Here is a 14,124-nt window from a genome sequence, read left to right as displayed (position 1 = left end):
TTCAAGACTTAAACTTATGGATTTGTGACATTTCAGTTACGTGACAACAACTTTACTGTTGTGTCAAGGCTCCCCTTCGTCAATGAAGGTATAAAATTACAACAACACTTTTGGCCGAGTCTTTTACTAATCAGTTTAGTTTAAAAACATGTCTTATCTTAATTAATTTGATTTTTGAATGTATTTTTTGTTTTTCAGGTTTGCAGATGAAAAACTACTTTATCAAATCCAAGTGAGAAAACATTGAACAACCCTAAATTTACTAATGAATTCATTAATAAACACCAAAAGAGGTGAATAGACTCCCATTAATCTAAGTATTAAATTATATTTACCCTCTCCATTAGATATCAAAACTCTCAAGTCTCAACAATTTACTTGTATAAATCGAGTTCATGTTATAAGTACATATTGCATATAATATAATGCATTGTTAACTGTTAATTTGATCCTGTAAAAATAATCATCATGTATTTGTTTTCATTTTGATAATGATTAATAACATGTACTAGTAATTATCTACTCTTGTGTAAAAGAAATCCAAATACATTTCATTCTACCTATGAAAAGGAATCTAATTTTCATTGTTCTTCCACAAAATAACCACATGCTATACAGTTAGGTAAAAAAAGAAAAGTAAAAAAGAAAGCATAAAATTAAAAAAGTATAGACTCGTGTCTCCAACTATAGTGATCCATCTTTTTATGTCCTTTTTGCCTCTTTGTTTATTTGTCACACACACAAAATGAAAGACAGAGCATAGTGACCAACCAATCATCTACAATCCCATTTTCACTGACATGTGCTTTGCTTGCATTGTGAATAACCATATGTCTTAATAAATTTTATCAATCTATAGTATCATCGGTACCTCTCATAGCTGCGTGACCACATAACCTAAGTTATTGTACTATATTCTATCATATAAATTTTTTAAAGTTTCATAATTAGTGATGATATTGAATGATTAAAGGATATAGTATTCAAACCAGTCCAAGAAAGGTAATTAAGTGTCTCAATTAGCAAAGATACTTTTTATATATTAGTTTAATGTAAAGGTTAGGATAATGACTGGAATGCATGTCAGCCGACCACCATCACAGTCACACAGGATCAAATTAAAAATTACAAGAGGGACTAAAATTATTCATATAGTTCATGTATAATATATAGTAGTGTATAAAATAAAATAAAAACTTGAGAGACAATTTCGTTTCAAGAATAGACATAAAAAGTTAGAAAAATAAATGTTTTTTTTCCTTCTCTTTTGTTGACTCTATAAAGACATCTAAAACCAAGAACAGAATATAATTGAGAACAAAAAGTTGTTTATGAACATGTGAAAATGTATTCTTTTTGTTTCACATGCTATCCTAGACTTTGAATGCTTATGATCCAGGTTAGGATAATAGGTGCATCATTATCTTACTTATGACTATATTAAAATTGTTAATAGAGTTATTATATTACTATTATCCATTTGGTTCAAAATGAATAACATATTTGATCATTTCACACGAATTAAGTAAAATGTAAAAAGAAAATAGAAAGTAATAATTCTACTAAATTATCATAGTGGAATATATTGATTTGAAAGTGATAAACATAATAATGATAATTAAAAGGTAGAATATAAAAAGAAATAATTAATATTGCAAAAATTAAAAGTGTTATTTATTTTGGAACATTCTTTTCACAAATGGGTCACTAATTGTCGAACTAAAGGATTAACATTGTGACTTATCATTTTTTTTAACGTCTTAACAAGTGTCATGAATGCATTTAAAAAGGGAAAAAAATGTATTAAAGACATTTTGGCATTTCCTTATAATAATACACACATTTTGAGCCTGACCAAAAAATAAATACACACAATTTGAGATAGAGTACTGATACATAGACCATCTTAGGTGGTATGTACCACTTATACACCCACACACAATTTTGACAAATGTCATTGTGGTCCCCCCACACACAAAAAACTCACATGTATTGTCTGTCACACATTCTCATATGGAGTGGTACAATGTTTGTATGGAAAAAAATGTGTACATGAAACATTATCCTTTGAGATATATATAGTGACAAAGTTTTTTTCTTCAGAGAAATTATATTTGCACAAGCTAAGTCTCTATATTCATCTTCCTCTCTATTGTTTTTCCCTAAAAAAGAGGGAAAAAGGTTCTCCTATGAATAGTTGTATAAATATCCTACAGTTGTTCTTGTGAGGTTGTTTATGTTATTAAACAAAGGATTTTTCTAATCTGTGCAATCTTACACAACTTAAGGGGTAATAAATGCTTAAGGAGTAATCAATTAAACAAATAATACCTAGACATAGCTAGCTGATTCCAAAACCAAGAGAGGGAGAATGATAGGCTGTTTTTATAACACTAAAACAACAATTATCATGTGGTATTACATAACTCTCTTGCCAGGAAGGCATGCAACATAGGAATGAAATTCTCATATAAATATTAGGATAAGTATAACAACAAAATAGTAGTACAAAATGCATTAAGAAAATACCCGATGTAATTCAATAACTACAAGATAAGAGAAGAGAGGTAACAAAAAAAAAATTAAATGTAAGTTTGAGTTGAGACTTTGATCTATATATCGTGCTAATCGACGTCAATTGTGTACAAGTTAAAGAAATAAAAAATTACGTTGGAAATAACATATTTTACATTTTAAAAAGTTTGATTACACAATTTCAATATATTTTTACTATATTTGTGTTCCTTAACTAATGTTCTAAGATATTTCTTAATTAGAATTTTTCATGATTAATACCCCAATATTTAGATAGGGGCAGTGAATAGGAGAATGTGAAGGGCTCCTATTACATCATGATTTTCCCAATTAAGCTCCCATTTGTTTCTTATGTGAAGGTTTTATGTTGGGGAATTGGTAATAGCATGAGTATTTACAAAATTTAGGAGTAGTTAATAGAGACTTAAGCCATAGAATGAAACAAGAAATTGTGCGAAATGTTAAGTTTTGTTAACAAAAAATGATAAATTTGTGAGAAACTAGTTGTGTTCCATTAGAAGTTCTTTGTGTTGTTGCAAAAAGAAACATGGAGAGAGGTTAAGGGAAGAAGGTCATAGGAGAAAGAGTATCAATTGCTAAAATATGGACATGTATATGCGCAATACACTTCCCCTTTTTTTTCTCCCCTCATCCAATGAATGACTTAGTATCTCTTTGGATGTGCGTTTGAAACTCAAAACATAAAAATTTAGTTTTGAAAAACATTTCTCTAGAACAATATTTAGGTCGGGGCAACAAATGGGAGAATGTGAAGAGCTCCCTCCTTTTACATCATGATTTTTCCACCTCAATTACTAATCATATCCAATGAGTATTGATGTTCAATAGAAACTCAAAACACAATGAAACCCTTGTTGTTACCACTTACCACCACCATGGTTAAAAAATGACAGCAATATTTATGACGTAAGGATGATAGTAACCAGCACTAGGACTAGTAATAGTACCATATCATATCATGGCCACTACTCTTTTTCCTCAATAGTCCCAACTCCCAACCCCACTCACTCACTCTCTCTCTGTAATAACGTTCTATGATTCACCAAACATAGCAAAACAAAACAAAACAAAACAAAACACAATTCTCTTTCTTTCTGACTCCCGACACTGTTTCATAACCCGAAAAGCAACCTCTGCAAACCCTTCCTCTTTCTCTAACCACACACAACACAATAACACAAACATCTCTCTCTTTCTCTCTCTTAACAGTTCCACTTCCACACACTCACAAGAAGCTGAAACAAAACCTGTTTTTTTAAGCAACACTAACACATAACCCCTCTCAAGTACTCAACACTTCACACAAACCCATCAAGCTCCATTTCATTCTTAAACATTCATCTCTCCAAAGTTCTTATCTTTTTCAAATGGAAAACATCACAACTCTCCACAAACTTGAATCTCGTGGCATAGTGTAGAAAAAAACACTCTCTCTCTCTCTGAAAATATACTTTACTTTCTCTCTCTAGAACTAGTTCAGCTGGAAATGGCATGCTGGAAACTGAACTTGGATCCAAAAACAAGTGGAGGATTGAGAACACAACAAGCTGGAAGAGCGTCATGCCGTGGTAGTTAGGATTTGAAACCCTCCACAAAAAAAACTTGCTTGAAAATGCATGCTCAACAACTTTGACTCTGACCCTTTTTGTATTTTTCTGTTCTTGAGTACTATTGTTTCATCCATTTTCTGAGAAAAAAGAATTAAGAGTGGTTTTGAGAATTTCCAAGATGGGTTTTTTGTTGAAAGAAGCCTTGAAGACTCTCTGTGGTAGGAATAATCAATGGTCTTATGCTGTGTTTTGGAAGATTGGTTGCAACAATTCTAAGTAAGTGTTAAGAGTGATTCATGCTAACATTATCAAAATTAAACTCTTTTTTTGTTCTTTCTTTTGTGTTTTTGCAGTTTTTTGTTTTGTTTATGCGATATTCTAATTAAATGTTTAGGGTTATTTCATTTTTTTTTTTTTTTTGCAGTTTTCTCTTTACTTTCTTTGTTGTTTTATTAATCTGGCAAAAAATGGTAACCTTGGGTGGGAGTGAAAATTTTATTAGTCCAAATTAACTTTGATGGAATGTTAATGATTGAATATACAAGCATCATGCATGATGCATATTTGGATTCATAGTGAATTTGACAAAATCACAATAACACTGTGATATTGTTGAAACTACAAGTGTATGTTTGGATTCATTTTTAGAGAGTTAAAAGTGATTCTGACTTAAAAGTCAAAATTGATTTTAGTATGATTTTGGGTTCCTGATTAGAATTGATTTTGCTTTTAGAATTGATTCTAGCTTGATGCTAGAATTTGTAGCTTTAGACTCAAAACATGATAATTTTTAGTTTTTTACACAAATTTATTTGAGGTGAAACTCACTTTTACAAAGAATAAAATTCACAACCATTTTCAGGTGAAACATAAATCATATCAAGTGAAACTCACTTTTATCTAAAATCAAATTTAGGAAATCAATTCAAACTTTGGACAAAGTCACCTGCCAAAATCAATGACAATCCAAACATTTGATTTGATGCTTGTCTGTGTAATAACTCATACAAAATTTCTATTCACATTGGATTCTATTTCTGGTGTTGATTTGTTTACTTGATATATGATTGACATGCCTAAGTGTTATTGATTGGTCACTGCTTTTTGGATTTGATTTATATTCTTACTTTGCTGAATATTCATTCTTTCTTTGGAATTTTGTGCTTTGTAAGCTTCTGTTTTGTCTTCCAGAATCTTATAGCATTTATTTATTCAAAAGAAGTATATTTGACTGTTGTTGTTTTACCAGATGCACTACCAACTGGATTGATTATCTTGTGATTCTGTAAAGAATTCTGCAATTCAGAATTTGTCTTTCTTGTTTCATTCTATTTGGCCTTATTTTCCACTTAAAAAAATTGATTTTTTTTTTCTCTTCAAGGGTTTGATTTGTGGTCCTTCTCTGTCATTCTCACCACTATTGTTGTGATGTGTCACTGCTCACATGAAGAAATAGATAACTAAAAATAATCTCTATTTCCTTGCTTTCTTCTTCTTAATCTTTTATTTTTTACCGACTCAGTGCGTGTTTGGATTGACGGTGAGTTTGGTAGAATCAGGGTGTGCTACTGTTATTTTCGAAAAATCTAGAGCTTCAACAAAATTGCGGTCTCACCGTGTTTTTGTCAAACTCACTATGAAGTACTGAATATGTCAATTTTTTCTGCTTCTCCATTAGCTTTTTACTATATGGTGATTCATTGTTTCCAGTAAAATTAATTTCTTGGTTTGACTTAATTGAATATGGTTTGACTTGGCAGGCTATTAATTTGGGAAGAATGCTATTATGAACCCGTTTCGTGTCCTTCCCCTCATGGCATTGATGGGATGTCGAATTTTCCGAATCCAAACGGGGAAGGGAGTTGGTTTTCATCTGAGTTTCAATCGCCTCATCTAGGAATTCAAGAGGAGGATAAAGTCTCTTCTTTGGTTAACAAAATGACAGTAAATAATCTAGTCATTGTTGCAGGTGAAGGGTATGTATTTTATCATGTTTTCATTCATTTTGACATGTTTCTTGTTTCAATGGCACTCATGTGCTGCTTTTTGCTTTTACTCAGTATAATCGGACGCTCGGCATTTACCAACAGTCATGAGTGGATTCTCTTGAACGATTTCGCTAAAAATGCATATCCACCTGAGGTACGTAGCTAATTTTGTTGTTATAACGTAGAATGGATCCAATGTTTCCTGTGTCTAGTACGAGTGTTAGTGATGATCAATAAGTTTCTTCTGAAATTTATTTCGATTTCTAATACTAGTTTGCTCTTTTTAGGTATATGCTGAAATGCATGACCAATTTTCAGCTGGAATGCAGGTTTGTGATTTTCATTTTGCTCCACTTTTTGTTCTAGGCATTTCATTGCTGTTTCGTAATTACTGTATTGTATTGTTTTCTCAGACAGTAGCAGTTATTCCTGTGCTTCCTCATGGAGTTGTTCAAATTGGTTCTTTCTTGCCTGTAAGTCCTTTTCTTTTGTTAAAGTTTTATACTTTTATTATGCAAGTTTGATTGGAAAAGGTACAATTCAGTTTTCTGTAAAGGTAGTTCTGGTTCGGTTTGGAAACACATAACTAGCGCACTGAACCTTTATATCTGCTCGGTTTGGGGCAAACCATTAATAGTTCGGTTCGGTTTTCCTTCCTGAACTGAATCATGAATAATCCTAGATCTGAGTGATATCCTTACGTTATTACCCGATCACAATTTTTTGGTTGGTTTGTCTAGAATTGTTGTTTGTTTTGCCATTTGAGTATTATTAAAATCATGAATGTTATTCCGTTATTCCTCTCAACTAAACAGCAATTTTAATGGTACAGATAATGGAGAATATGGGATTTGTGCATGAAGTAAAGAGCCTGATCTTGCAGCTCGGGTGTATTCCCAATGCCCTTCTATCTGAAGACTATTCTGCCAAACTTTCAAACGAACGACTTGATGGACCTTCTACTTCTGGTGTGCCTTCGTCTGTTGATTCATCTGTCATGACCTCGAATTCCGCTCCTTCAGTAGTCAATGGCTCTAATCACCACCACCAGAGTTATTCATCTCATGCCATGAAGCCTAATGTTCAAACACTCCATCCTTTAAGCGGAGAAATTTGTAATTTTCAGGGTAGAGTTGTGGAGGCTAAAGTAATACCCTCAAATTTTGGTTCAAACCTGCAAAAGCATTCAGTTCCTTATAATGCAAGATCTGAATTCAACAACTTTGCCGGTTCTGCGCCGTTTGGTCAATCCGGTCAAAGGGATTGTAGTCTAAAATATATGGAACAGCAAAATTTATCTGTAGTTGGGAGTTGTGATCATGTTAACCCTTGTGTTAATGTTTCAAGTTCCTTAAACATTTCTCAACAGAAAACAGACAGAAGCCTTAACTTCGGCCACAATCTGAGTTCTAGCAGTACTTCATTACTTAGAGGAATCCCGGTACATGGTGGAATGAATAGTCTTTTGAGGGAAAATCTGATTACTAGCTCAAAATCACCGAAAGTATCTGCAGCTAATTTATCCGGAGCACAAGTTGGGAATGAACTTCAAAATAAAGATTCAACCTTTAAGTTTGCTTCAACAAATCAAAAGATAAACTATGACATCCTTCAGGCTCATAGCATCCCCTCTTTTAATCCCGAGGAGTATGTGCCGAATAGTGGTCATATCCCAGGTTTTGTCCGTGATTGCTTTCAAAATGATGGTACCATTCAATCTATGATGACAGCGAATCCTAAACATGAAGAAGCTTGTGCTCAACAACCTCCATCAGGTGGTGATGACCTGTTTGATATTTTAGGTGTGGATTTTAAAAACAAACTTCTGAAAGGACACTGGAATGAACTGTTTGCTGATGAATCAGATGGCAATGCAGAAAATAAGCTTAAAAAGGAATCATGTCTGAACAGGGAGGGTACGGCTTCTGATCATTATTACACGGTCAATGAATCGATGTTGGACGGTGGCATTTTTTCTGGGATGTCAACAGACCACCTCTTGGATGCGGTGGTCTCAACGGCCAAACCGACTTTGAAACAGAATTCCGATGACATGTCTTGCAGAACAACATTGACGGGGAATAGTACCGCCTCTATTCCCTCTCGTGTCTGTAAGCAGGTTATGTCCGGTAATTTCGAAGGGGGATTGTTTGGTTTTTCGAAGAATGGAGGTAAAATGGGTGCTGTAGAAACTAGTTCTCTAAGGTCTGGTTGTAGCAAGGATGATGGTGGAAAATGCTCTCAAACTACAACTGTATGTGGTTCTCAACTTAGTTCATGGTTGGAGAATGGTGGCAATGTGAGGCATGAAAATAGTGTTTCAACTGGATACTCTAAGCGCCCGGATGAAGCTTGCAAATCTAATCGCAAAAGGCTTAAACCAGGAGAGAATCCCAGGCCTCGACCTAAAGATCGCCAAATGATTCAAGATCGTGTCAAAGAGTTACGAGAAATTGTTCCAAATGGATCAAAAGTAATTTCCTCTCTTATATCTTGTCTCTTTCCAGACTTTTTAAAAGAAAATAAAGATTCTCAAGTACTGACTTTTTTTTTCCTCTTTCATCTATCTCTTATGATTTAACAGTGTAGCATAGATGCACTGCTGGAACGGACCATTAAGCATATGCTTTTCTTGCAAAGTGTGACAAAGCATGCTGACAAGCTGAAACAAAACGGGGAGTCTAAGGTATGAAAATATTCACCCTCGCATGCACATACACACAAGTTTGGTGTGCACGCATGTAGACACAAATTTGTTGAGGAATTACTAATAAGAGATAAAAATGTGTTGTTTTTTCTGTAAATATGTAGATTATTAGTAAGGAAGGTGGGCTGGTTTTGAAAGACAACTTTGAGGGAGGGGCTACATGGGCATATGAGGTTGGCTCCCAATCAATGGTTTGTCCTATTATAGTTGAAGATTTGAATACTCCTCGTCAGATGCTAATCGAGGTAATGATGGTGCTTTATAGATATATAATTCTTTGGTTCTAACTTTCATCACCTCTATAATCTGTTTGCTTGCTTATTCTTACAGATGCTTTGCGAGGAACGGGGTTTCTTTCTGGAAATAGCTGACTTAATAAGAGGATTAGGCTTAACCATCTTGAAGGGGGTAATGGAAGCTCACAATGACAAAATATGGGCACGTTTCATTGTGGAGGTAATACTCCATAAAAATATGTACTGACTAAAATTGAATAATTTTTTTGCAGAGATTAGATTTAAAAGGTCGTGGTTTTTTTACGGATTACAACATATTTAACCCTTTAATTATTTTATGTTATATGACTAACTTTTCTTATATACGAAATGGATATCTTGATTTCCTTAATTTTTATGTTAGCATATCTAAAATACCAGCAAAAAGTTGTTGTAAGTTCGCAACAACAAAACCTCATCACCCGAATGTTGTCTTAACTATAGGAAGATCCCCTCTTTTGCATGTTAATTTTGATGTCGACTAAAATACTTTCTGGTTTAATTTCCAGGCAAACAGGGACGTAACGAGGATGGAAATATTTATGTCACTCGTTCGTCTTCTGGAGCAAACGATGAAGGGTAATGCATCTTCATCCAATGCAATTGACACCATGTTGCGTTATAACTCTTTACCCCAGAAGGCCTAATAGTATGAAATGGATCACTTGTTGCATGGTTTCTTCTGAAGTATGGATATGTTGAGAGCAAGTCAAGTAATGTTTTGCCATGACCAACATCAAATCCAATCCGAGATTTCAGGCGGTCTTAACATTGTCTAACTGTTTCTGTTTACGTCTCATATATGATTTTTTCATATATGAATCCATTTTGAAGGGGAATGAATGCGTAGGTAGTGAAAAACATCTCAAAGACTAAGAATATGTATTGGTATATTGTAACCGAGTGTTTATTTTTCTGGTGTTGGCCGACTTATAATGTATGATGTTGTTGGCGTAGTTATCTTCTGATGTATTGCTCGACTCTCAGATGACATGCATCGGATTTTTTAGCGCAATGGTGGCGTAGTTTTTCAGAAGTTGGTGTTGTGATTTATATCAGATGTATAGATAGATATTGAAGGGTATGGAAAGTAAAGGTTCATGTGTTTATCTTAGCAGTGCACTTTTTCTTTTGTTGCTCTTCTACTCATAATAGGTTTTCAACTAATGTGTAGGGGAACAAATGATACAATTTTTTTTGTTGCCTTTATTAGTAGGTATAGATTTTAAAGTAACAAATAATACAATTTTTTTTAGGGGAACAAATAATAGACCTATAATAAAACAACTAATGTGTAGGTATATGCATAATTGTAATTTATTGGACCACGTACTTTTGTGTTTTTCCCTAAACCAAAGATTCCATTGAGTTTGATGTTAATGTAAAAGTTGTAATATAATACCACATTGGAAAGAAGGAATCTCTTATTTACTTATTCTTGTAATAGCGTCAAATGCATAACTAATTAAGGGAAGTTCTTGAAAGGAAAAAATCCAAAAAGCCGAGTCACATTGATATATATTTTGTTATAGAAAACCATCTATACCACTATAAAATCCCAAACAAATGTTTAAAAATCATTACAAAGGAGAGAAGAAGTTGGTCAATCTCTCTAAGTGACTAGAGACACAGTCCAGTTTATTATATTTACACCCCCTCCCACACTATTTCTATATTGGTGTCAGAAAATGAACACAAATTATCTCACTTTTTCTTATGTGTTAATTACTTTGTTGTTACCCCTAGCATCGTCAACAATTTCATATCACCCAAAACATATTCCAGCTATCTATGTTTTTGGTGATTCCCTTGTTGACAGTGGTAACAACAATTATCTTCCAATTCTATCAAATGCAAAATTTCCTCCTTACGGTATAGACTTTGGTGGTGCCAAACCTACTGGTCGATGCACTAATGGAAAAACAACTGTTGTTTACATAGGTGAGAAAACATATAATTCACATTCTCTTTTCTCAAATTAATATCGGTATTGATGTGTAGTGTCCAGTGTCCGGACTTGATAGATTTATTTGACTCACATTTCATTTCACAGCTATACATCTAGGGCTACCCTTTGTTCCTCCCTATTTGGGACTTTCAAAGGCTCAAAGAAACAAAATCACGACGGGCATAAATTTTGCGTCTACTGGTTCGGGGGCATTCTTCCAGAAACTAACAATGTAAATTTGATACCTACATTTTTGAAGTTCATAAGCTTAGCTATTCTTTGAATTGAAGAGTTCTTAATTTTTATCTTATGTTGTCATGTATTTTTTTCTTCTTCCTTTGACTCTTGATAAACAGATAAAGTCATTCACAAGGGTTATTAAGAATAACTTGCCACATATGTTTGATGAAAAAGAAAAATTATAGAGGCATCTATCTGCATCCTTGTTTGTTGTCTCTACTGGTGTGAACACTTGGTTAACAGAACCTTCCGTGGCTCTAGAAAATTTTCTTCCTATCTGCTAAAAGAATTTTCCCTACGCTTGCAGGTATATATATGTGACAGAATTTATTGTTCTTTTTAACTCTATAACTGCAACCATACATTCCTTCAACAACAAAAAAACTGCAATTATACATAAAGGAGGGTTAGTACAAAAAACAAAATAATAAAAAAATATAAGAAATAAGTTGGGTTTAACACAATATAAAATTGGAGCAAATGAAATTTATTTCAATTGTGCAATCATTTGCTTATTGCAGAAAATTTACAACCTAGGAGCTAGAAGGTTTTTCACGAATAATCTTGCGCCACTTGGGTGCTTTCCATCATTTGCTCCAAAACCAAGACCAAGAGGAGAATGCAATGAGAATATAAACAGGGAAATTTCCTATTATAATAATCGTTTGCCTAATGTACTTCAAAAGCTGCAGTCTCAACTTCCTGGCTTTACTTTTATGCATTCAGATCTTTATGAGTCCTTTATGTATCTAAGAGAAATTGGATACAAATATGGTAAGAAGAAATTCAAATGGTTATTCAATGTGTGATTTAACAAGATTCAGATCCTCTCTCACGGTGCAGTTGCAACAATTTTTTAACTAGTTAATCCATACAGCTGCTTTTTCGGAGAGGATCCGAGTCGAACTTTTATAGGCTTATGTTGGCATTGGCGGGCCGAACTGAATAGTAACTAATTTTCTTTACAGGGATATCAGAAACATGGAAACCTTGTGCAAACAGAAACACTCATCTCTTCTTTGATGATCACGCGTCTCAAATTGCCAACAAAATATATGCAACACATTGCTTTATTGAGAAGACAATATGCAAGCCATCTGGCTTCAAGATGCTCTAATTAATAATCAGTTGTATTATTTGAACAACAAAATTCAAATATACGCCCTAAGTATAATATATGTCTATGGTTCTATTTTCACTTTATCATGTAGCATAAGGATAAGTATAATAAACTAGATTAAGATCTTGCATGTGTGTGAGCAGATAAATGGTGTACTGCATTATACTTAAATACTTTTTTTTTACCACTTAATAAAAATGACTAGTAATGACTACACCTACAATGAATTAGTATCTAGAATGAAAAGTTTCTAGAACCGCCGCTGAGCGTCATCTTTCACCAACTTCCTTACATGTATTTGACGAAAATGATAAACATATGTTGATTATTAACATAGTAAAGTTAAAGGATAAAAGTAACACATTTGAGTCCAACTTGAACTTCAAAAATAAGCTAAGTGGTAAAAATATAAAAAGTAATTAAGCATAAAAATGACTGTGATGATACTACACCTTTTCTTTTTGAGAAATAATATATTGACACGCAATTTAACATCAAAATAGGCAACAATTTAGATAATTAGTTAATGTATATAACATAGGTCACACCTCATTAACCATGCCATCAAAATGTATATTTGAAAATCACGTATATTTGGACACAATTGATCAACACCTAAAAGTAATGGTTAATGAAACTTGACTAATTGTATTCACTAGATGATTATAAGTTGTTATATTAATTAACCATTTGTTAAACTTACATATTAATCATCTAAGTTGTTGTCGATTTTTGATGTTTTATATCATAACTAAATAACACAGCTATATATATTGTCAATTTGTTAAGGGATTTTTTTTTTAAGTAGTATAATAGTTAGATTCATACACATTAAGTGTGAGAAATTTAGAGTTTTAAATCCTGACCCTATAAATAATGTCTCATTTAGCTATCAATTGAGCAATACCTACAATCCTTTTAAATAATATTGTATGTCGTAGCCATCGACTGAGCTACACCTACAAGACTCTCAGGAGCTTCCATAAAAGTTGCAACTTTATCATTTGGCCATGCATAGTGGGGCGTCTTCCATCATACCCTAGCAACCTTTTTTTGTTCATCTCTTAAGTTCTAACGGTGGACATAGTGTGTAAGCCATAAAAGTTGTAGCACTAATTATTTAAGTACTAACCAGTGGGTTTATCATATTTAATATGATAAACAAGTTCTATTATCCCTTAAAATATTTGTTACTCAACCCTTTTATTCCACTACACTTCTTTAAGCAATCTCGATCGCCATCACTAGTGGCTGGCTGGCTGCCAGTGGTGCCGCCAGTTCTTAGAAGGAAAAAAAATATTGAAAAGCAAAGCAACTTATAAAGAATATATATGTGCTATGTGTCTTCAAACCTGGTGTCTTAGCCCTTGTAAAAACCCACTAATGCATGTATATATACAGTGTACTTCACCTTTTACCCAATGATATCTTGAGAGAGAAAGATATAGAGAATCTGATGTGATAAATGTGATATTTGACGATGTTGAAAAAGGAGAGATGGAGAGAAAATAAGTTGTTTAATAAGTGCAAGAAAAAATTGGTGTTTAAATATTATTGTTGCAAAATTAAAATAAGAAAGTAGTGCAATTCACCAAAAAGCTCTTTAAATTTTTACATTTGTTTAATGTGAGGAATGTTATGTATAAGCTACATAAATATTTTATTGGAAGTGGAGAACACATTTTGTGTGTTAACTAGCTTATTCTATAGAGAAATAGTCGGTAATCCTATTTAATTATG

The 14,124-nt window shown here is 33.2% G+C and overlaps 1 protein-coding gene and 1 long non-coding RNA gene across 2 annotated transcripts; both read left to right on the top strand.

Annotated features, from left to right (window-relative positions):
- The first annotated feature begins 3,543 nt into the window (after positions 1 to 3,543).
- On the top strand, positions 3,544 to 10,190 carry LOC25487552 (transcription factor LHW). Its single transcript, XM_013609506.3, has 10 exons — positions 3,544 to 4,382; positions 5,867 to 6,082; positions 6,167 to 6,248; positions 6,382 to 6,423; positions 6,508 to 6,567; positions 6,927 to 8,567; positions 8,679 to 8,780; positions 8,906 to 9,046; positions 9,132 to 9,257; positions 9,586 to 10,190. The coding sequence occupies exons 1-10, from the start codon at positions 4,285 to 4,287 to the stop codon at positions 9,721 to 9,723; spliced, it is 2,646 nt and encodes an 881-aa protein (XP_013464960.1). The 5' UTR covers positions 3,544 to 4,284; the 3' UTR covers positions 9,724 to 10,190.
- A 466-nt stretch (positions 10,191 to 10,656) lies between these two features.
- Positions 10,657 to 12,462, top strand: LOC25487551 (uncharacterized). Its single transcript, XR_003009454.2, has 5 exons — positions 10,657 to 11,017; positions 11,130 to 11,256; positions 11,381 to 11,571; positions 11,786 to 12,038; positions 12,233 to 12,462. It is a non-coding gene; the product is annotated as an uncharacterized lncRNA (long non-coding RNA).
- Positions 12,463 to 14,124: the final 1,662 nt, after the last annotated feature.

The sequence above is a fragment of the Medicago truncatula genome, chromosome 2 (genome assembly GCF_003473485.1).
Source record: "Medicago truncatula cultivar Jemalong A17 chromosome 2, MtrunA17r5.0-ANR, whole genome shotgun sequence".
Taxonomy (NCBI): Eukaryota; Viridiplantae; Streptophyta; class Magnoliopsida; order Fabales; family Fabaceae; genus Medicago; species Medicago truncatula.
This window is presented reverse-complemented; position numbering and strand designations above follow the sequence as displayed.